This window comes from Auxenochlorella protothecoides (assembly GCF_000733215.1).
Source record: "Auxenochlorella protothecoides strain 0710 unplaced genomic scaffold scaffold30, whole genome shotgun sequence".
Lineage (NCBI taxonomy): Eukaryota > Viridiplantae > Chlorophyta > Trebouxiophyceae > Chlorellales > Chlorellaceae > Auxenochlorella > Auxenochlorella protothecoides.
The window spans coordinates 64,492-84,762 of record NW_011934162.1 but is presented as its reverse complement, the minus strand read 5'-3'; the positions used below and the strand labels follow the sequence as shown (position 1 = coordinate 84,762).

Genomic DNA, 20,271 nt, shown 5'->3' with positions numbered 1-20,271 from the left:
TCAACCTCGCGCCGGCGCAGCTTGCGCGCCGCGCGCGCCGCGGCCGCGGCCGCGGCGCGCGTGGCCGCGGCCGGGTCGAGGTCCAGACGCACACCCGCCGCGCTGACCGGGCGCGAGAGGGGCGAGGCCGCGCGTGGGCCGGGCGCGGAGGACAGCTGGAAGGGGCTGGCGTTGACGGGGTGCGCGCCCGGCCGCACCTCCAGGCCCAGGCTGTGGGCCGGCGGGGTGAGGGAGCCCGGGCCGCCGGGAGGGCCCAGGCTCACGCCGCGGTACCGGAAGCCGGCCAGGCTGGGCGAGGCGGCGCGCGAGGGCAGGCCCGCCCGTACCCCTGCTGCTGCTGCTGGGCCACCATGTGCGCCGGCGTGAGCGGGCGGGAGTGTGGGTGCCCCTGGTGCGGGAGGTACCCGCCCGCCGCGCCGTCGCCACGCAGCATGCCCGCCGCCGCACTCATGCTGGCCGCCCAGTCGCCGGCCGAGGCGGCCCCGGCCCCGCCTCCCGGCCGGGCGTACGCGAAGCCGGAGGGGCTCCGAGCCTCGGCTTCATACTCGCCGTGGCGCTGCATGCCAGCGCCGGGCAGCGGGCCCCTGCCCAGGCCGGAGCCGGGCGGGGCGGGGTAGGCCTGCTGCATGTATGCTTCCCGCCCGCCGCCGGGGGGGTCGTAGGCGAAGATGGAGGGGCGATGGGCATACCCGCCGGCCTCACCGGGGTTGTGGGGGGTGGCTTCGCCGGCATGGGGGGGTAAGTGGCTCGGCATCTGGAGGCTGGCGGGGGTGGGCAGGGTGGAGGGGACCAGGGAGGAAAGCTCAGGCAGGAGCTGGGCTGCCTGGTCCAGCAGCTGCAGGAGGGACAATAAAAAAGAGGGGGGGGCTGTCAGGTTGGTGAGGATGGCGAGCCAGAGCAGAGCACTCGCGTTGGCGATGGTTGGCCCAGTGCCGGGCCTCATGGTGAAGAACTCGTTTGAAAAACCAGCGCGAGGGGCGGCGCCTGAGCATGCGCGTGGCCTCAGCAAGCGGCCTGGGGAGACATAAGCCGACCCACCACACCTCCCGCGGAATGAAGGACCCCACATTCCACTGGGTGTGCGCATGGGAGTGGATGCTGCCACACGGCAGCCCGAGAGCACAGCGGTGGCCACACCCCTCGCAGGCACATCGGCCGGCAACAAGCAAGCACACTCTCCCGGCACCTTCCCCACTTTACGGTCCCCAATCGCCAGGGCGGCACCGACCTGGGAGAGCCTCGCGTCAGATGTGTCGCCATCCAGGCGCTGCGGGGCCATCATCTCCCACACATCGTCCAGGGTTTTGCTCCTGCGCAGGTCATGCGGCGGTGTCGAGTGTGTCGAGTGTGTCAGTGCCACTGTGCCTTGAGATTGCAGCTGCAGGGCAGAGTTTCCCTTGCACCTCGGTCGCCCAACTCGCGATAAGTGTCCCTAGGGAAAACGCCCGTGCCCCTGCCCGGATCCATGCCTGCCCTGCCCCAAAGGATTCGCATCCGCACCGCACGGGTGCCGAAAACCTGCCGGGACACCTTCCCCGCCCACGCACCCAAAGGAGCCGGGGTTGTGGCGCTGTAGGGCTTCGATGGAGATCCCCAGGGAGCTCAAAGAGTCCCGCAGCTCGTCTGCAGCGTTGGAATCCGTGCCCGCCCCCTCCGCGGCACTCGCTTGCACCAGCTGTTGCAGCAGCTTCCCCTGCAGGAGTTGGGATGGGGTTTCATGCCTGCATGACGCGGCATTGGGGTGCGGGCGGTTCTGTAAAGCGAGTCCAACGCCCCCACGTACCAGGTCTGCGGGCAGGCTTTCCCCCCCGGGCAGGGTCTCAAGGGAAGCGGATATCGGGTCCGTCCACGCATCTCTCTGCATCGCGCTTCGACAAGACAACGCAAGATCTTGGTCGCAGATCAACCGCCAGCAGTGGCCGTCGGCACGTTGATTGGCCGGCGTCCAACAAGTGTCGTCGGGTGCCGGGTTTTGGGATGGAAAGCGGGGCGCGGACACGGGCACCTGACACGTGGAGCGCGCCAACCAAACCTCCGGACGCCCCTCCCATCCATCGGCCACTGATCTCCGTTGCTCCCGCGCCACAAACTTCGAAATGATCCCACACTTCACATCAGATGGCATGCAAGGGGCCATGGGATGGGCACGGGCTCGCATCAGGTCGACGCATCCACCGCCGCCGCCACCCAGTCCCGGGCGGTGATGCGAGCGACGCGCAGCCCGCCGCCGCCAGCCGCCTCCAGGGCCTGCATGCCCCTCTCGGCCGCCAGGTGCTCCAGGAACTGCACCAGCACGGCGTCTGTCAGGTCTGGCCCCGCCGGCGCGGCCGCCTCTGGCTCGGCGGCGGGGGGGTCGCCCTCGTCACTCGGAGAACTAGCCACCCCAGCAGGCTCTCCCCCTGCTCCCTCCGGGCCCTCCGCCGGCGCGGATGAGCCGTCAGCGGGTTCCGCCGCATTTCGTGTCTCACTGAGAGGCTCCTGGGGTGCCGACTCGCCACCGGTGGGCTGCTCGGTGGGTACATCTCCGCCAGCAGAATCCTCAGCGGCAACGGCCCCGCCTGCCGGTGGCATGCTGGCCTCCAGTCCCTGCTCCGACACGCCACCCTCCGCACCCTCCTCTCCAGCCGTGGCGGTCTGCGCAGTGGGCCCAGGGACGACCTGCAGCACCGTGCCGGCACCCTCGCACACTCCACGCACCAACCCGAGCGCCTTTTTTTGTGTTTGTTGGGGGGGAGAGATGTGGTTGCGTGGGCATGGAGAGATTGAAACGATGCCGCACCATCGCGCCGCCGGACGGGCAAGCTCCCCATCATGCTTCCTCCCATGCCACTGCTCCCATACGTCCCCTCGCACTCCTTCACGTCCCATCCACCTGACGCCAAACCCACACCTCCCGCCCAAGCAAGGCCCCACCCACCCCACTCCCTGGAACTCGACCCAGCGCACCTTGGCGCGCGCTGCCTCGTCCGCGCCCGGCGCAATGGCGCCCCACACGGCCACAAAGGCGGAGGGCAGCGGCGCCTCGCCCTCCCGCGCCGCGCCCTCCGTCTCGGCGTGGAAGCGCGCCAGCGCCTGCGCGGCCGAGCGCGCCGCGGCGGCGGCGTGGGCCGGGTCGACGTAGCCGCTGGGCCGCCCGATGCTCAGCGTGGCGCCCATCAAGCTGACCACGCCGTTGAGCTGCAGCGCGGCGGTGGCCATCTCGGTGGTCCGCAGCTCCACAAAGGCATACCGGCCCTCGCTGTGCACGTTGCAGTTCACCACCGCATCCATCCCTGCTCAGGCATGCGCAGGAGGATCCACATCGAACGGGAGGTGGGCCACAGGCAGGCATGCCTTCATCTGGATACTCCCTGGCAAGGTTGTCTCGCCCCCACCCCCCCCCCAAAAAAAACCCATTAAACCCCGTCTCACCCGGCACAACTTGTGTGGGGAAGGCCACGGCCATGGTGGAGTCAAACAGCTGCTTCAGCATCTCGCTTGTGATGCCTCCCTGGCCCAGGTTGCCGATGTAGAGCTGCAAGTTCTCCCGCCGCGTTTTGCTGGCCGCCTGCACCGTCGAGGCGGCCTGCTGCTGCAGCACCGTCAGCCGCGCCCCCATCTGCTGGTCCCGCATCTGCTTCTGGACTGCAAGGGCAATCGAGAAGAATGGGGGAAAGGGGGGTTTGGGGACGCACCACAGCGAGGCAGGAGGCCCCCAACATGGACGCCGGTGACGCACCCCAGACCACCAACGCAACGACACCCTGCCACTGCACGCACTCTCAGCAGGGTCGGCGGCCTTGGCGGCGGCCTGCCTCAGCTTCTCAAAGGGATCCACAAAGTTCTTGGTGGGGTCTGGGGGTCCCCGCCCCCTCCTCCGTGGGACGTAGCCATACTCGAGATCTGCACAATGCAGAGGTGAGAGCAAAGTGGGAAGGGGGGGCCCTGAACACAATCTATAGTGGTTTGCCTACTGCAGCTGGGCAATCCACCTTCCCTTACCACCCACCAGAGGAGGAGCTGCGGTACCGATTGCGCCTCTCCCTACTCCTCTCCCTCCTCCGATCCCTCGACCGGGAACGCCGGCTGTCGCGCCGGTCGCGTGATCTGCGGGGGAGAATGGAAGGGCCGATCGGTCCGGGCATGATTATCTGTTCCTCCTGGAAATGGCAAAATATTTCAAGGAGGGAGGCTGTAATAGCAGATGGCAGCTCCTGGGCCTCCATCCAGTTCAAGGCCACGCCTGGAAGCGCAAAACTAACCTGGACCGTCGCGAGCGGTCGCCGCCTCTCCTATCTCTGCTCCTGCTTCTGGACGATCTCCGGCGGCGGTCCCGGCTCCTGCTGCGGGAAGATCTACGATGCACAAGGGGGCGTGCATGAGGAATGGGTGCGGGTTCCACACTTGAATACTTGCACCAAGCCGAGAAGGGCCCCTTCCATGCACTGTGAAGGAGGCATGTGGAGGCCTCAGATCTAAGACAAGATGATGTCAACTACTCCAAGGCAAGCCTGCTCGGCGTACTTGTGCCACTCCCGCAGAACCACCATTCCACACTGAAGTACTTCCAAGTCACCTTCTTCGCTCATCATCCCTGCGACTGCTGCGGTGCTTCTTACGATCCCTGGAGCGGGATCGCTCGCTGCGCTTAGACTCCTTGTCCCTGTGCCTGTCCCGCCTCCGTTCCTCGCCCTTCTCGCCAGAAGCTACATCACCAGACGCTGCGGGAGGGTGAGAGGCCTGCCCCTGTCCTGACACCGCCTCTTCGGATCCAGGCACCTTGGTGGGGCCATGTTCATCGATGGCTACCTGGAGTGCGGGGGCCGTACGATCGTCGTCCGCGGCCACAGGTTGCACGACAGGGTCGACGTCCACCATCGCCCCGGGAGGGCGAAGGAACAGATCAGCACACAGCCCTTGGAAATCGGGCGAGATGGAGCAACCGAGTATCGTTGTTGTGTAAACACCCTCGAAGATCCCGTTTTTACCGTCTCGAGTTCCTGTCTTTGCGCGTTATGGGGTTGGGTCTTGATTGCCAGCGTGGACAGGCCCTGAAGGGAGCCCCACCAAGCAATAAACCATGTTTGAACAGCCTCAAGCTTAGGTTTGAATGCGCATTTCGTAGACTTACAGGAGGGGGAATGAAGCATTACCAAGAGTGGCAGCGCGTCGCAAAGCCCCTGTGGTAGGGTGAGTGCTGGGTCACTCGTGTCTGCTGTGCCCCCAGATCCACAGCCTCCTCACCAAGCACAGTGATCAGTGAAAGGGGTGGGCAGCAGCTCATGGCAGGCACTGAACAGCCGCCTGGGTCAGCATATCAGGACGGGTGCATGGCATGCGAAGGGATCCCTCTAGCTCCACCAGGAAGAGGTCAACGCCCTCCCGCACGGGATGCCAAGAACTGGTTCCAGCTGCGTGGCTGGGCAGGTGGCTTGGACTGCCTACAATGTCCAGACTCCGGGGCACCTCCGGGCGCGGCGGGAGGGTAGGGCATGGTTAACGCCGGAGAGGGCAGCCCCACCCCCTTGCTGGCCGGGGGAGAAAGGAGGGGGAGGGGGCGCTCGGGCGTGGTTGGAGGCACACCCTCCGGTGGACAAGCTGAAGAGGGAAGGGGCGCCGTCCCTTTCTGTCCAGGAGCCAAAGCATGCGGCTGCCGGTGTGTTCCCGCCCGCCCGTCCTCCCCGTCATCGGCGGCGGCCGGGGAGTGGACGTCGATGCCCGTAATGTCTGGCATGTGATCTGAAGCTGCAGGCCCGAGCGGACCCCCGCACATGCCATCGGCTCGGGCCTGCATGCTGGAGAGCCACTGCTGCCAGGGCCGAAGGGCGGGGGTGGGGGCGGCAGGCGTGGCGAGCCGCAGGTGGTGGGACTGGACGGCCGCCTCGCCCCTGTTTGGGCCTGGCAGCGCAGCAGAGTTATGCCTGGCAGAAGTACCGGTGGCAGCGATCACGTTTCGAAGGGTTGCGGGGGCAGGGGGGAAGCCGGGGGGGCGTACTCCCTGGTGCAGCTCCTGGGCCGTCAGCTGCGAGGGTGTGTGGATGCAGCCGTCTGAGCCTCGTCCTCAGGGGAGTATTGTTGCCCATTGCAATCTAGGCAAATGGGATCCGAGGTCCATCTCCATCTGTGGCTCCGATGCCCTCGCTTTCGTACACAAGCGGCCCCATCCCCAATCCATCATCCCCTCTCAATCGGCCCCCACACCTGCGCATTTTGCCAGCGAAGCAGGACCTCGTTGGCCTCCAGCTTGCACTGCGCCTCCCTCGTCTCGTGGCGGGCACGCTCCAGCTCCGCTCGCAGCCCGTCTGAAGGAGGGTGTGCTTGGCAGGGCTATGTTCCAGTGCCCTGGGATGGCGAGGGCAGGCCAATGCAAGTGCCAGAACAACAACACGTTTCCCACACCGCAATCCCCTTGTAACCCACCGGCCTCCTTGCACGCAGCCTCCAGCTCGTGAACCACAGCATCATGCTCCTCGCGCGCGCTCTGGTATGCTGCCCGCTGCGACGCCAGCTCGGCCTCCTGCCTGCTGATAGTGCCCCTGAGCCGCCCGGCCTCCTCACCCAGCCGCACGAGGTTAGTCTGTTGAGTGAGATGGGATCCTGGAGATACGAATAAAAGGGATGGGTACCCCAAGTCAAGCGTTCCCAGTTCTCGAGTCAGCGCTCCACCCTGGTCCTGCCAGCAAACCCCTTCACCTGTGCCAGGTGGAGGGCCGCCTGCGACTCCCGCAGCCTCTCCTCGGTGGCGGCCAGGGCTGCCGTTGCAGACTCCTGCGCCCTCGCGCTCTCCCTCTTGCCCAGCTCGACCCGCTGCAGCGTCGACTGCAGATTCGAGGAGGGAGGATGAAGGGGTTCGGAGGCTGGCTTGCATTCTGCCGATCCACCTTGAAATCGCTGTGCATGAAAGCACCAGCCACATTGACCAGGAGCGTACCCGAGGATGTCTCCTCCCGGCAACCTCCAGAAATCCCATCAGCTCCCATGCGCGCCAAGCTCCCTTTCAAAACCCTCTCCGCATCCTGGCCTCACCTCCAGGGCCTCGGCACGCTGCGCATGCTCTGCCGTTGCCGCGCCGGCAACGGCCAGCCGCTCCTCCAGCCCCGCAACCCGCGCCTCCAGACCCCCCGCCCTCGCCTCGCCCTGCGCCAGCGCGGCGGCCAGCGCCGCGGCCTCCCCGCGCAGGCGCGCCGCCTCCTCGCGCGCCGCCGCGGCGGCGCCACGTTCGCAGCCCAGCTGGTGAGCCAGGTCGGCGCGCGCGGTCTCCAGGCCCTGCCGCTCCTCGCGCAGCGTGGCGTGCGCGCTTTCCAGCCCGGCGCAACGCTCCTCCGCCAGGCGCAGCGCCTCGGCGGCGGAGGAGCGCGCGTCTTCCAGTTCCCTGCGCGCGGCGGCGCGGACGGCCTCCACCGCGGCCCGCTGCGCCTCGCCGGCGGCCGCCTGCGCCGCCTCCAGCGCGCGTGCATGGGCATCCCGTTCGGCAGCGGCAGCGGCCGCGGCGGCGGCGGCCGCCTCGGAGGCACTTGCCGCCTCCGAGACGGCCGCCTTGGATGCGGCCAGGGCTCGGCCGAGCTCGGCCGACAGCTCGGCGGACCGCGCCTGCTCCTCGGCGAGGCGCAGCGCTATATAGGTCTTCACCGCGCCCTCTGAGCCACTCAGCAGGCCGAGCGAGAGGTGGGGCCTGCGCGACAGGTCGTTCTGCTCCGTAATGTGGAGGGTGGGGCCGGGGGCGGGGCCCTCATCCAGCACCGCCTGGAATCTGGAGAGACAGCGGGGAGGGACTGTGAATGATTTCGCTCAACCAGAGGAGAGGTGTGTGTGTTGGATTCCTCTGGTGTGAGGAGAGACCCTCACAATACCGCGCCTCATCTCACTAGTCGAGAGAGCACCTCGCATGCCATTCAAGACACCCCGTGGCCTTTGCTGCCGAGACATTCCGGGCCACAATGATCCACGCATGAGCACCTCACCTCGGCTCCAGGTCGGCGCCGCACGTCACACAGCGATCGAGGAGGCCCACCAGCTTGGCCCCAAAGTTAGCGTGGTCCACCAGGAGGCCTTGGGAGGCCTTCAGGACCCGGAAATCCTCCTCCCCACAGTCCATGGTATAGAGGAAGAGCGGGTCGGTAGGGCTGGAGACGTACAGGCGCAGAACCTGGATAGGGTAGCGTGTGTCTCGGGATGAGCCGCCTCATTGCGTGATATTGCTTTTTGATGAGGATGTTTGGGTGCAAGCGGCGAAATCTTGCCCAGGATCCAGATGGGTCTCGAGGTACGGTGCCGGGTGTCCCACTCTCGAACCCAACAACACTACCGTAGCCGAGAGCTGGTCTCACCTTCTGCATGCCGATGCATCGTCGGGACCAGACATGACACGGACATCCAGTGAGCGTGCTCCGATGTCCGTGCCATCTGATCGCACCAGGACTGTCATGAGCTTGCGGAACAGCACTACGCCGCCCTGCAGATCCGAGGGGAGTCCCTCCCCCGCCATGGACCCCGGCTTCGTGCTTCACACCCCTCACGTGCATATCCTGCAAGTGGGTTCTCCGTCGCCCGCCTTTTGCGAGAGCTCGCAGATGCACAGGCCCCCATCCGGTCAAACACCGTATGGCGGGGATTGTTCAAACCTCCCGGGATGGCCCCTGGGTCAATGATAGTATGTACTGGGAATCTTCAGGCAGCCAGGTTGGCAAGTCAAAAAATCTAAGCGGTTACAGTAAAATAACACAGTCCAAACAACGTCTTGTCAAGACCAAGTTTGGAGCTGTCAGAGTTATCAAGTGCGATGCTGCAATGTAGAAGCAAAGGGGAGAAGCAACGGCACAGGCATCACACCTCCATTGCCTCTATGTTGAGTCGGGCCTGTGCGAATATCTTAGCATTGGGCCCGGCTCCATCATCTTCCGGCAATGTCTTCAGCATCAGAGCCTTGCAAGCATTCACGTCTCCTGTCAGATGCACCAGTCGAATAGCCACTGGCTCATTCTTGATGGCCGTCAGGCAGGTGAGGGCGGCCCACACCTGGGTGGGCAGGGTTGAGTTCTTATAGAAGGCATCCTGCAGCGCAGGCATGCCTGCGCCTGAGCGCGTTCGCCAGCAGTGCCTGACAACTCGAGGCCCAGCCACTCTCCCGCACCTTTGTGTGGTCATCACGACCGCAGCGGACGACACACAGGTGTTGCAATGGATTGTAGTACTTGACTGCAGCAGGGTGCGTTGTGAGCATGGGATGCACAGGGCCTCAGCCAGGTGATACTGGCACCAATTCAATTCAGAGTATGCTATCTGGGTTCCGGAGAGCTAACTAGCCGCCTCACCTTGCAGGGATGCCAGCACGAGGCCGAGGAGTGCCTCCCCATGCAGATCCTGCACTGCTTGTCGAAACACCTGGAGCAGCTTGAGCTCGTCTGCAAGGGAAGTGGGTGAAAGAAGGCTATTGTTCTGGACACATCTGCTTCTCCAGCCTTCAAAGACCCCCCTCCCCCCCCCCCCAGCCTTGCTTACTCAGGCCAGCGCTGCCACTGTCATGCTTCCACTCGAGCTCAAATACCATGTATCGATTCTTGAATCGAACCATGTCGAGTTGTGTGGCCGCCTCCTATCGATGCTGGACTGGGTGCAACGCAAGCACGGAGGAGGCTGCGAGGCTCTGGCCTCGGCAATTACAACGCTGGGGAATGGGCACGGCGCACATCCGACCGAGCAAACGACATTGTATGAGTATGTTGTAGTTCTTCACATGTCCCGTGCTCGCACCGCATGCAGTCCAAACTACAGCGGCTCGTGAGATCTTGTGCCGCACACCGCGCCCAGCATGGGGTCCCTTTCAAAAGGTAGCAACAACAGTTGGTGAAAAATCCTCGACCTCTCGGATCTCCGACTGTACACCGAATAAATCAAGTGCAGTCTTATTGTCTCGGCGGATCGCAACAGGTATTAGCCGCACCTCGACCTCGAAGGCCATGGCGAGCCCAGGCGTCGCGCCCGAGTGTCCCGTCCCTAGTCCTCGCGACAGCCTGCGCCGCAATGTGGAGCACTTCCTCACATGCCATGCCACACTCTGGCTCTCCAAGCTGCTTGGATGCGATCTTCCCCAAGAAACCCCCTTCGACGTCCTCATCAGCAACTGCCTTCTCCTGTGAGGGGCCACTCTGGGTGGGGAGGACACGGGGAGTGGAATATCTGCCAGCAACCCGGCAGGATCTGGCCGTTGATAGTGACGACGATCTCCTCGCCTGTGATTGTTTCTCGAGTTCATTGGCAGTTAATCTTGAAGCAATCCAACCCCCTGTCCCCTCTCGTATACTACCCATCAGAGGGCTGGCTGCACGGCATCTCCACGCCGTCCAGGCGGGACTGCCGCCCCCCGCCCTCCCCGACAAGCTGGGGTTTGGCGAGCGCCCCCACCGCCACGTCCTGGACGACATGACGCGCTTCCAGGACATGTGCCGAGAGCTGGGTGTGGGCCCTGGCGACCTCGTCTCCCTGGCCGATCTGCAGAAGGGCAGGGCCTGCCACCGCATCGCCAGTTGCCTGTGGGACCTGGCCTCCATCCTGAGGCGCGGCGGGCACGCTGAGGTGTGTGAGAGTTTGGGTGAGAGGGGTGCTGCGTAGACCCAGCAGAGCACTGCGTGCACAGGATCCTGGCGGTGCTCACAAGGACATGGAGCTCGAGGATGCAGCGGCACACATGCGGCAGAGACAGGGAGGGGACCACGGATGCTCACCAGCCTGGTATGGCAAGAGGCTCCTCCTCGATGCCCAGTCATGCCCTGAACCCTGCTGGACGACTCGCTAACCCTCCCGCGGCCCATGCGGCAGGTGCCTGAGTTTGCGAGCGCGGAGGACAGGCGCGCCATCAGGACCAGCATGCGGCGGCTGGCAAAGGCGAGGAAGGTGCGCGCTGATCGTCGGCGGTGGGAGATGGGAGGAGTGTGCCGGGTCGCACATGGCACCTTCCGACTGCCTGTGGGTTCACAGCAGCAGGAGTTGACACGCCTGCTCGGGCCACTGCCTGACCTTTGGAGGGAGTGCTCCTCCATGCCCCTCCCTCTGACCACCCACTCGTGACCTACCCTCAAGCCCGATCAACCAATCATGCGGCCCTTTGGCACACTGCAACCACAGGCCCGCTTCGAGACGGTGGACTCCCCGCTCAAGCGCCCTGCCGGTCGCCCGCCGCGGCTGCAGGTCCCGGGTGGCTGCCGGGAGAGCTGCCCCAGCGCCAGCCCCAGCCCCAACGCCGAGCACGTCAGCCCTGCCGGCGGCGGAAGCCGGGCCGGCGGCCAGCTCAGCGCGCGCAGCAGCTGCAGCAGTCCCAGTCCCAGCAGCCAGCAGGGCCTCGCCTGGCTGCAGGCGGCCGCCGGGCTGGACTCGGGCCGCCTCGCCAGCGCCTCGCTGCGACGCTGCGACGAGGCCTTCGTTGGCGACGGTGGAGCACGGGCTACCCAGCCGGTCGGAGCCGAGGGTGCAATCGGATCAGGAGGCAAGTCAGAGACAGGCGGGCGAGTGCCAGGATCAGCGGGCGGGCAGGGGCCAATGGCTTTGGCGGCTGGCCTCCCCTACCCCCCGGCCTCCCCACCTCGTCTCAGCCCGTCGGCGGGAGGGGAGACCCTGCTCGCCGCCATCCTGTCCCCTGAGAAGTCGGGCCACTCGCGACTGCTGGGGGAGATAATGCACACGGCCAGTGCGGCGGGGATGCCCAAGGGCGGGATGTTGCTCGGGGCGCCGCCGCCCCAGCCTGAGCAGGCCCCGTGCCTGCCAGGCTCAAGCGGGGAGGACGGCGAGGTGAAGCCGATCGAGCCGGTGCCTGGAGACCCGGCCCGGGGCGGGCCAGCATCCAACCAGTCCCCACCAGAGAATTCAGCGCCCAGCAAATATGTGCAGGCGGCCAGGCCCAAGGAAGTACTCGTCTTCGAGAGGGAGCGACACGCTCCTCGGGATGACCCACTGCCCTCGCCCACCCCTCGCGCCTGGAACTGGGCAGCTGCCGGCGCCCTGGCGGCCGTGGCCCTGGCCGCAGGTGTGCTGCTGCTGCAGCACGGGCAGGTCACGCTCTCATCCCCGCTGTGGGCCAGGCGCGTGTCCTTCTGGCAGCGGCGCAGCGCGACCCTGGCAGCTAAGAGGGCGATGCGACGAGGAAACTGCGGCACGGGCGGGGACTGGGGCAGCCCCGCGAGTCTTCTGCAGAGGCGCACCTAGCGTGGCACTTCTCCGCGCTAAAGTTGTGGCGAGGACCTCGCCAGGCGCACCTTGCAGAGGGAGGCGTCAGGGATGCAAGCGGTCTTCCTCGCCGGCGGTGGCCGAGAGCTGTCGCCGGGCCCTCCAAACCCCCATCCCCTCTCCAATGCATGGACTTTTCCTGTGGCAACTGTCGTCAATTTTCCCCTCCCCTCCCCCCCCCCCCTACACTCCAGCCCGTTCAAGTGTCCTTTCGATTGTCCAGAGGGGTGTGTATGACAGGTGTGCTTTATGAAAAAGGGGGTTGTAGCCTCCTCAAACGGCCGACTCTCGCCACGACAACTGAAAGGGGGGGAAACCCTCAGGCCAGGTCATGGAGCTCAGGCGCGGGGGTGTCGGTCAGGGGTGGGAAACCCGGCCGAGTCGCGCAGCTGCCTGGCCCGTCGATCGTGCGCAGGAAAAATCAAGTCGGCCGGGTCAGTCATACGCGCGACGCCGGCGCAGACCCCCCGCGCCCAGCTCGTGAGGGGAGGGAAAGGTCCGAGTCTCGATCGCGGGCGCCGCCTCGCGCACGTCAGGCCGCCAGGTTGCCCTCCTTGACGGCAATGTCGCGGTCGAGCACCGCCTCGTCCCGCAGGTTGATGTGCTGCAGCGGGCACTCCTTGCCTGGCGCCGGCAGCGTCGTGGCCTCGGTCACCATGGCCAGCAGGTTCTTGGCGCGGTTGGTCACCGCCTCCTCGTTCTCCTGCCGCAGCTTCATCTTCTCCTCGATGGCGCCCTGGCTGACGTTCAGGTCCTCCAGCACGCGCGCATACTTCTCCGGCACCTTCATGTTGTACCTGCGATGTGTGGGGGGCAGCCATGTGGGTGAGTGGCGCCGGTGGCTGCGCCAGGCACGGGCCAGGGTGCCACGTGGGCTCCGTTCTTAAGCAGTGAAGCAGGGGTTAGCCTGCATGCCTCCGCCCGAGGTCACTCCCGCCCCCCCCCCCCCCCGCCGCGCCGCACCAGGGGTGCTGCTTGATCTGCTCGATGGTGATGCGCTTCTTGGCGTCGATGGTGAAGATGCGGTTGAGCAGGTCCTTGCACTCCGGCGACAGCTTCTTGATGGCCTCCGCCATGTGCGGCACCTCGCTCCACCGCTTGCTCACCTGCTGCAGCCAGACCTCCAGGTGGGCCTCGGAGGTGTTGGGGTCGGGGTGCTCGGTGTGGTCAAAGGGGAAGGAGCCGAGGAGCATGACCAGGAGGAGGATACCCGAGGCCCACACGTCCACGCTGCGGCCATCGTACCCCAGCTTCCCATTCTTGGAGTTGATCAGCTCGGGGCTCATGTACACGGGCGTGCCGATCTGGGTGAACATGTTGGCCTCCTCGCTCCAGGACTTGGCGAACCCAAAGTCGCAGATCTTGATGATGGGCGGGTCGGAGGAGTCCAGGAGCGTGTTGTCCAGCTTGAGGTCGCGGTGGGCCACGTTGTGGGCGTGGCAGTAGCTCACCGCAGACAGGAACTGCTTGAAGAAGTAGCGCGCCTCGTCCTCGGACAGGAACAGGCCCAGGGCCTGGGCCTTCTGCCACTTGTCGGCCACGTAGGAGGTCAGGGACCCGCCCTCCGCGCACTCCATCACCAGGCAGAGGTGGGAGGGGGTCAGGATGGCCTCGTACGCTTTTATCACGTTGGCGTGCCCGAACCCCAGCTCCGCTTGGATCTGGGGCCAAGGGGGGAGAGGGTGCATGTCAGGGGGGGGGTGGACATGGGGATGGGGCGCCACGCAGGCATGCCACGCCGGTGTGCAGGAGGAGCGCCCAAGCCAAACAGGCAGGGCCGGCCTGGACATCCTCCAGCACTCGACCACGCAGGCGTGCGTTGGCAACGCAGGGAGGCAACAACGCGATCTTCACCGGGTGCACCGCTTGCCGTCCGCAGCGCAAGGAGTTGCTGGCACTGCAAGTCCGTCTGGGCCAGGGAGCCCCTCACCCCCTTCCACCGGACCAGCCACTCCACGCCCGGGCACCCGGCCAGATCCCAACAAGTACATGCCACACCTGGAATTCACGGACTATGTTGGTGAGCAAGACCTTCGGGAGGGGTCTCCGGATGAATTTGATGGCCACCTCGCTCCCGGTATTGGAGTCCTTGAACAGCCATGTGTCGCCCGTGCCGCCCTTGCCTGCGCCAGGGGGAACCCAAAGTTCGAGCAGCGGGGGTGGATGGGGGAGGAGGTCTGCTACCACATGCCCGGCCCGCACCTAGGTGTTTCAGCCGCTTGTAGTTGTCCCCCACGTAAAAGTCGTCTTTGGAGGACTTGGACCTGCTGCCCCCGCTGGTGCCCCTGGACCCGTCGTGGGTCGCAGGTGTGCTGGAACCACACCCCATGACCCGGGGTGGGGGAGGTGGAGTGGCCGGGGGTCTGGTGTCAGGGTGGGGTAGGGGCCTGGCAACGACCTGTCCCGCAAGCGAGTGGGGCTAGGAAGCGAGGGTTGATGGACCCGACGCCTGGGGGAAAGCAGCACTCCCGTCCTCGGTTTACAATGATCCCTGTACAACACAACCAACTACTGCAGTGTATCACGGGTTCGGGGGGTGTCGGAGATGTAACGAAACTGCCCGGGCTATGGCGCCAAGGGTGTGTCGCGGTTGCATAGGCACGGAGCAGGGGAAAGGGGGGTGCGAGCACTCCCGGGTGTGCACAGATCGCCAATCCATGAACGACACACTTTCGTCTCATTGCTTTCATCGCAGCATCCGTGTGCATTCACTGGGGCCAGAGCCCCTCACTGCTTGACTCTGGCACCCCGCTTGCCCCTCGATGGGCGGGGCAGCGCCGGGAGGGAGCCCCCAGCTATGGCGCTCCCTCCGACAGGAGCCTGCTTTCCCCCCGCCGCCAAGAAGGCGCGGGCATAGGCCGCCGCAGACCAGATCGTAGTCCCAGCCGTGAGCATGCCCAGGGACAGGAGCGCCTCCCCCGACGGCCAGCCTAGTAGCCCTTGCAGGGCGCACCCCCCAACCAGCCCCAGCTGCAGCACGGTGTTGATCTTGGAGATGAGGAGCGGGGAGACGGGGGCCGCGGCCGTGCCCCCGCCCAGCCTGAAGAACTCGGCCGCCCCGGGCCAGCGCCAGCCCAGCTGCCGCGCCCGCATGAGGGCGCCCCCCGCCACCAGCCCCACGTCTCGGCCCACGATCACAAAGGCCAGCGCGACAGGGAGCGACCCCTGTTTGGTTTTGAGGAGGCAGGACGAGGCCCAGGATGTTCAAAGGAGGCGGCGATGTCCTCGTCACAGGGACTGGGTCGCCTCAATCGAACACCATCATGGTCCCCCCACAGCCCCTCACACCGCTCACCGCTTTCGTGAGGGCGATGGTGACAGAGCCGATGAGGACCTTGTCCGCGATGGGATCCAGGTAGGACCCCAGAACCGACTGTTGGTCCAGCTTGCGGGCTGCCAGGCCGTCCAGCCAGTCGGAGGCCGCGGACACCGCCAGGGCAGGCGCCGCAAGGTCCCACTATTGGCAAGGGGGAAGGGAGGGGGGTGTCCGATGGGGGGTCTGGGGACGGTGGAAAGACCTGCCAAGAGACCCTGCCTGGGGCCAGGGATCCAGCCAGGGCCCTTCGGCCCCCGCAACCACCAGGATAGAGAACACATGGGCCTGCAAAGGAGCAGGCGATGGCTGGCAATTGTCCCGGCACCAAGGACTGAATAACGAATGCGCACCACACCATACCTGACCCTGCACGATCCGCCAGCCGATGGCGGGGCCGGAGATCATCCTGGCCATGGAGAGGGCGTTGGGGACGTTCAGGACCTCCTGTCGCGACCAGCCAGCCGCCTTGAGGGCCTGCACACGCAGTTCAGGGGTTGAAGAGGGAGCAGGCGGTGCGTTGCTCGCGGGCTACCGTTGGGAGGGGCCCGTTTTAGGCTGGGCGAACTTGGAAAGGGGACCATGCAATGAATGAATGCATTTGCGCGTGAGCTTGCCCCTTTCGAAGTGCCACGAATACGATCCGTCCTTCATCAGTACTCACGCCACCTGGCTGTCACCTCAACACCTCAGGCTGCGCGGCGGCGCGAGGCGGAGGAGGCCGCGCAGCTGGAGTGCTGCACGTTTGTCCCCGAAATGTCCCTCACCGCGGCGGCGAAGCGAGATCGTGAGGCGCGCATGGGCTCCCAGGGCCAGAGGTCCCATGGTCCGACCCTGTCCTCCAAGTTCGAGGTGAGGCACTGAGCAGGAGGCCATTAGAGTTGTGTATTGGTACATGGATGCTGCTGCAGGCACCATGGTGATGGTTCAGAGGATGTGGGGTAAGGACACCTAATCGCCCTGCATCAAGGGAGTGCTCACGTACTGGCCATCCCCTCGAGCCACAATCACAAATGGCACCAAGCAGTCGCGCATGGCCGAGCTGAGGCGCGCCAAGGCCGCCTCGGAGGTCAAGGAGTGCACCTTTGCGCCGACCCTGAACAGGAGGTCTCAAAACCTGACCTCCCATAGATCCTCGGCACTCAAGGTGGGTGGGGACTGGCGGTGCTGGGTGAATTCGAGAGCTTGATAGGCTGGACTCCTCGCTGCGTTCCCTGAGACTCATGCTCCATTCTTTCCACCCACCCCGGCACAGGAGGCGGGGGTGCAGTACTACGACAGGCTGTACCTGGAGGCGGAGCGCCGGCGGCACAAGCTGGAGGCCGCGGCCTTAGAGGGGGGGCGGAGGGGGGGGGGGGGGGGGGGGGGGGGGGGGGGGGGGGGGGGGGGGGGACATCCTTCATGCAATCTCCTGTTATTGTGAGTTCTGGCAATAGCATGTCGCCACCCTCCCTCGCCCACCTCGACCCAAGACGCCTCTCACCTGCACCAGGGATGGCTTGGCGGGCTCCGCAGCCTGCACAGGCTTGCTTGGGGCCACAGGCGTGGGCCGATCAAAGTCTCGTATGTGCACCGACACGGCCCCATGCGGGGTGCCGCCCTTCTGCCTGCGCTCCTGCGCCCTGCCATGCTGTGCATGTGGCCTGCCCTTGCTGTAGGCTCGCCTCAAAAAGGACCCAGAGTCCACCGTCCAGGGCCCGGGCACTCCAGGGGGCTGCCTCTGTTCTGAGGTGGAATCAGGGCCAAGGCATGCCGGGTGCCATGCACAGCTAGCAGCCTCCACTGCTGCTGGCTGGACCAGCCGAGCCCAACTTAGTGCATTTGCCTGCCGCTTCATGATGTAGGCAGACATCGCCATGATGCACAACGCTCCAGCACGATTCGATGGACCGGTGGGGGGGCGTGGGAAAGGGACGAGAAGCTGTGTCAAGGAGGGAGCTCCTTCACCTCCGTATCGGCGCTACCACACCCATTATGGAAGAGAAGCGATTAATTTGCAGGCTTGAAAGTGCCCTGCTCGGGTCTTGCCTGCACTATTCCAACATCGACTCCCGTTTCGGCGATCAGAGCCGGGGACACCCCCGTGCCACGCGTGCTGTGCTGGGCGAGACTGGTCTTTTGGTTTCGGGGCCTTCGCAAGCTGACGGCATTTTCTGGGTCGGCAGTCGAGAGTACACACACTTTATCTTTTCGATCTCGCAGTTGGAAGTTCGGATCGGCATATGGTGATTGCACCTCAGATTTTTGTTCTGCGTTCGGCAAACACCAGGGGCCGCGGCCGCGGCTCATTTTGACGGAATATCCCGGGCTGCATCTCTCCAAACGAACCCACTTTGGGCTAAAAGTTCAGCAAGCCAACTGTCGTGGCGATGAGTGTCTTGGCAGCATGTCGTGGAGTGCGACTGTTGCCGGGGGGCCTCCGTCAAATCTCCACAGCGACCCGGCGCGGCACAGCGGCGCCTGAGCCTGTGCCTGCGGCTTCCCCCAGTCTCGTGAGTGAGACTCGTCGTTCCGTATCACCCTGGCATCGGTACGCGTCGAGCTGCCAAGGGGCCAGCGCCTCACGCCTGTCCGTCTTCCCCTGCAGGACGACACTGCCAGTTTCCGCGCGGCGGACATTCGCTACGAGCTGTCCGCTCCAAATGCCAAGCTCAACCTAGCAGTGAGTTGCGGAAGTGGCGGTGTCGGGACTGTGTTCCGAGGGGTGCTTTGGGCTTCCGAACGACGACGGGTCCCCCCTCGCGTGAACTGCCTGCCACACTAGGGTTGTTGTGAAGGGAAAATCCGGCCCAGAAGGTCCCCAGTTCTCCAACAGACCACCCCTGGCCTTCGGCCCTCCGTATCTACCACCGATCCTGGGCCCGTCCCCGCCCACAGGACCTCAAGTTTGGGGCTGTGTTCACGGATCACATGTTCTTGACCGAGCATGTGGCAGGCCGGGGCTGGTCGACGCCCACGATCGGCCCTTTTCAGACCATTGCTGTCCACCCAGCGGCCCCTGTCCTGCACTACGGCCTCTGCTGCTTCGAGGGCATGAAGGCGTACGCCGGCACGGACGGTCGCGCTCGCCTCTTCCGGCCAGACATGAACATGAGGCGGTTGGCTCGCTCCGCGGCCCGCCTCCAGCTGGCACCCTTTGACACCCAGGTGAGACTCCTAGTATGGGAGGGAAGGGGGGGACTCTTGGTAAAAAGAGGAGATTGTGGAAAGTGATCATTGATGTCGATTGCTGGCCTGATATGAACTCTGTGGAACAGGCCTGGCGCCCTCTCCCTCGGTGCTTTTTTCTTCACATTGATGGCCCGAGGGCTCCTATCATGTTGGATCGTAGTACTCAAGGGCACAGGGGAGTGCAGCCCACTTGAGAGAGCCAGGAAGATGAGGGCATTGCCTCCTTACCTGCCGAGGGGTCTTATGTCCACTTCCGCTCACAGGAGCTGCTGGAGTGTCTCAAGGAGCTGGTGCGCACAGATTCCGCCTGGCTTCCAACACAGGACGGATACTCCATGTACATCCGGCCCTATGCCTTCTCCACCTGTGAGCCGGATGAGAAGAAAGTGGGGGGCTCAGGAATGGGCAGGTGGCCGGGACTTCCACAGCAGTCTTCAGAAAGCCAGGGTCTTGTGAGCTACCCTGAGCATGCTCTCGAACCTGGCCATACCATTCCCGGCCATGTGGCCTCGTCCATGCTCTGGGCGCCTGCTCGCATTCCTCGCCCCCGTCGCCCTCGTCGCAACCGCTGATGAGCGCATGCGCCTCACTTTCTTCCCCAAACCCCCTTTCACCCGCCACCCTCTCACGTGCAGCGCACACCCTGGGTGTCAGCAGGTCGACGCGGACGACGCTGGGCATCATCATGAGCCCTGTGGGCCCCTACTTCCCGTCCGGCCTCACCCCCATCCCCATCTTCGTGGACGAGGTGCATCGCCGCGCCTGGCCCGGCGGCGTGGGCGATTCCAAGGTGGGTGGCAACTACGCGCCCACCATCCTGCCCCAGGTCGAGGCGGCGGAGCGGCACGGCACGCCCCAGGTGGTCTACACCTTTGCGCAGCCGGGGCAGGCCCCAGAGGAGGCCGTGTTTGAGGAGTGCGGCTCCATGAACGTCATGTTCCTGCTCGACAAGGTAGGGGGTTGGGTTTTTTTCGGGGGGGGGGCTGGGAGGCCCCTAGGGGGTGCGAAGGGTCCAGTGGCATCCCTCCGAACCGCCCCGCTCTCTCACCCATCCATCCTAACCAATCCCTGGCAGGGCTCCGGCCACCGTGAGCTGGTGACCCCCCCCCCTGCACGGCACCATCCTGCCCGGGGTCACGCGCGACTCCATCCTGGCCCTGGCCCGCGCCATGCCCTGGGTGGAGGTGTCGGAGCGCACCATCTCCATCGGCGAGGTGGAGCGCGCGGCTGCGGCCGGCCGCCTGCTGGAGGCCTTTGGCTGCGGCACCGCCTGCATCGTGCAGCCCATCAGCTCCTTCGTCCGCGCCGGCGGCCAGCTGATGCGCGCGGCCGGCGACGGCGCCTTTGTCGCGCGCATGCATGCCGCCCTCTGCGACATCCAGTACGGGCGCGTGTCGCACCCCTGGAGCGTCCCCATCTGAGCGCGCGCGTGGAGGGGACGAGTGCTGGGAGCGTCTGCGCGTGTGTGCATGCGTCTGCACTTGCGGGAGCCTCCTGGGGATCGGGGAGCTGGAACCCGGTCTCCCACCCCCCATGTACACTACTCCATTTCCTGCCCCTTTTTGAAAACCCCCCCCAACGGACCCTGCTCG

At 65.4% G+C, this 20,271-nt stretch overlaps 7 protein-coding genes across 7 annotated transcripts in view; 2 read left to right on the top strand and 5 right to left on the bottom strand.

Annotated features, from left to right (window-relative positions):
* F751_2826 (Protein FD) overlaps nucleotides 1-1,864 on the bottom strand; it is a gene marked incomplete at both ends in the record, with an annotated part of 3,208 nt that extends 1,344 nt beyond the window's left edge. The window contains 5 exons of the mRNA XM_011398139.1: nucleotides 108-340; nucleotides 703-835; nucleotides 1,196-1,310; nucleotides 1,548-1,693; nucleotides 1,784-1,864. Of these exons, the coding sequence (XP_011396441.1) occupies nucleotides 108-340; nucleotides 703-835; nucleotides 1,196-1,310; nucleotides 1,548-1,693; nucleotides 1,784-1,864 (708 nt within the window). The remainder of the gene's footprint in view (nucleotides 1-107; nucleotides 341-702; nucleotides 836-1,195; nucleotides 1,311-1,547; nucleotides 1,694-1,783) is intronic.
* Nucleotides 1,865-2,157: 293 nt separating this feature from the next.
* F751_2825 (Spindle assembly abnormal protein 6-like protein) lies at nucleotides 2,158-8,464 on the bottom strand (the record flags this gene model as incomplete). Its single annotated transcript, XM_011398138.1, has 14 exons — nucleotides 2,158-2,709; nucleotides 2,947-3,048; nucleotides 3,118-3,272; nucleotides 3,412-3,624; nucleotides 3,760-3,882; nucleotides 3,989-4,086; nucleotides 5,751-6,001; nucleotides 6,181-6,281; nucleotides 6,400-6,556; nucleotides 6,673-6,798; nucleotides 7,006-7,089; nucleotides 7,510-7,729; nucleotides 7,941-8,125; nucleotides 8,393-8,464. 14 exons carry the CDS (start codon nucleotides 8,462-8,464, stop codon nucleotides 2,158-2,160), a joined length of 2,439 nt encoding a protein of 812 aa, XP_011396440.1.
* Nucleotides 8,465-8,802: 338 nt separating this feature from the next.
* Nucleotides 8,803-9,550, bottom strand: F751_2824 (putative ribonuclease P/MRP protein subunit POP5; the record flags this gene model as incomplete). The annotated part of the gene is made up of 4 exons (XM_011398137.1): nucleotides 8,803-8,994; nucleotides 9,110-9,174; nucleotides 9,291-9,380; nucleotides 9,496-9,550. The coding sequence occupies 4 exons, from the start codon at nucleotides 9,548-9,550 to the stop codon at nucleotides 8,803-8,805; spliced, it is 402 nt and encodes a 133-aa protein (XP_011396439.1).
* Nucleotides 9,551-10,398: 848 nt separating this feature from the next.
* On the top strand, nucleotides 10,399-12,174 carry F751_2823 (hypothetical protein; the record flags this gene model as incomplete). The annotated part of the gene is made up of 3 exons (XM_011398136.1): nucleotides 10,399-10,551; nucleotides 10,795-10,869; nucleotides 11,101-12,174. The coding sequence occupies 3 exons, from the start codon at nucleotides 10,399-10,401 to the stop codon at nucleotides 12,172-12,174; spliced, it is 1,302 nt and encodes a 433-aa protein (XP_011396438.1).
* A 553-nt stretch (nucleotides 12,175-12,727) lies between these two features.
* Nucleotides 12,728-14,524, bottom strand: F751_2822 (Serine/threonine-protein kinase SAPK9; the record flags this gene model as incomplete). Its single annotated transcript, XM_011398135.1, has 4 exons — nucleotides 12,728-12,992; nucleotides 13,159-13,856; nucleotides 14,194-14,318; nucleotides 14,398-14,524. The coding sequence occupies 4 exons, from the start codon at nucleotides 14,522-14,524 to the stop codon at nucleotides 12,728-12,730; spliced, it is 1,215 nt and encodes a 404-aa protein (XP_011396437.1).
* A 398-nt stretch (nucleotides 14,525-14,922) lies between these two features.
* On the bottom strand, nucleotides 14,923-15,925 carry F751_2821 (putative cardiolipin synthase 1; the record flags this gene model as incomplete). Its single annotated transcript, XM_011398134.1, has 3 exons — nucleotides 14,923-15,360; nucleotides 15,491-15,652; nucleotides 15,872-15,925. The coding sequence occupies 3 exons, from the start codon at nucleotides 15,923-15,925 to the stop codon at nucleotides 14,923-14,925; spliced, it is 654 nt and encodes a 217-aa protein (XP_011396436.1).
* Nucleotides 15,926-16,264: 339 nt separating this feature from the next.
* F751_2820 (Branched-chain-amino-acid aminotransferase, mitochondrial) lies at nucleotides 16,265-20,100 on the top strand (the record flags this gene model as incomplete). Its single annotated transcript, XM_011398133.1, has 7 exons — nucleotides 16,265-16,360; nucleotides 16,536-16,655; nucleotides 18,096-18,170; nucleotides 18,386-18,655; nucleotides 18,943-19,045; nucleotides 19,315-19,631; nucleotides 19,864-20,100. The coding sequence occupies 7 exons, from the start codon at nucleotides 16,265-16,267 to the stop codon at nucleotides 20,098-20,100; spliced, it is 1,218 nt and encodes a 405-aa protein (XP_011396435.1).
* Between the last annotated feature and the right edge of the window lie 171 nt (nucleotides 20,101-20,271).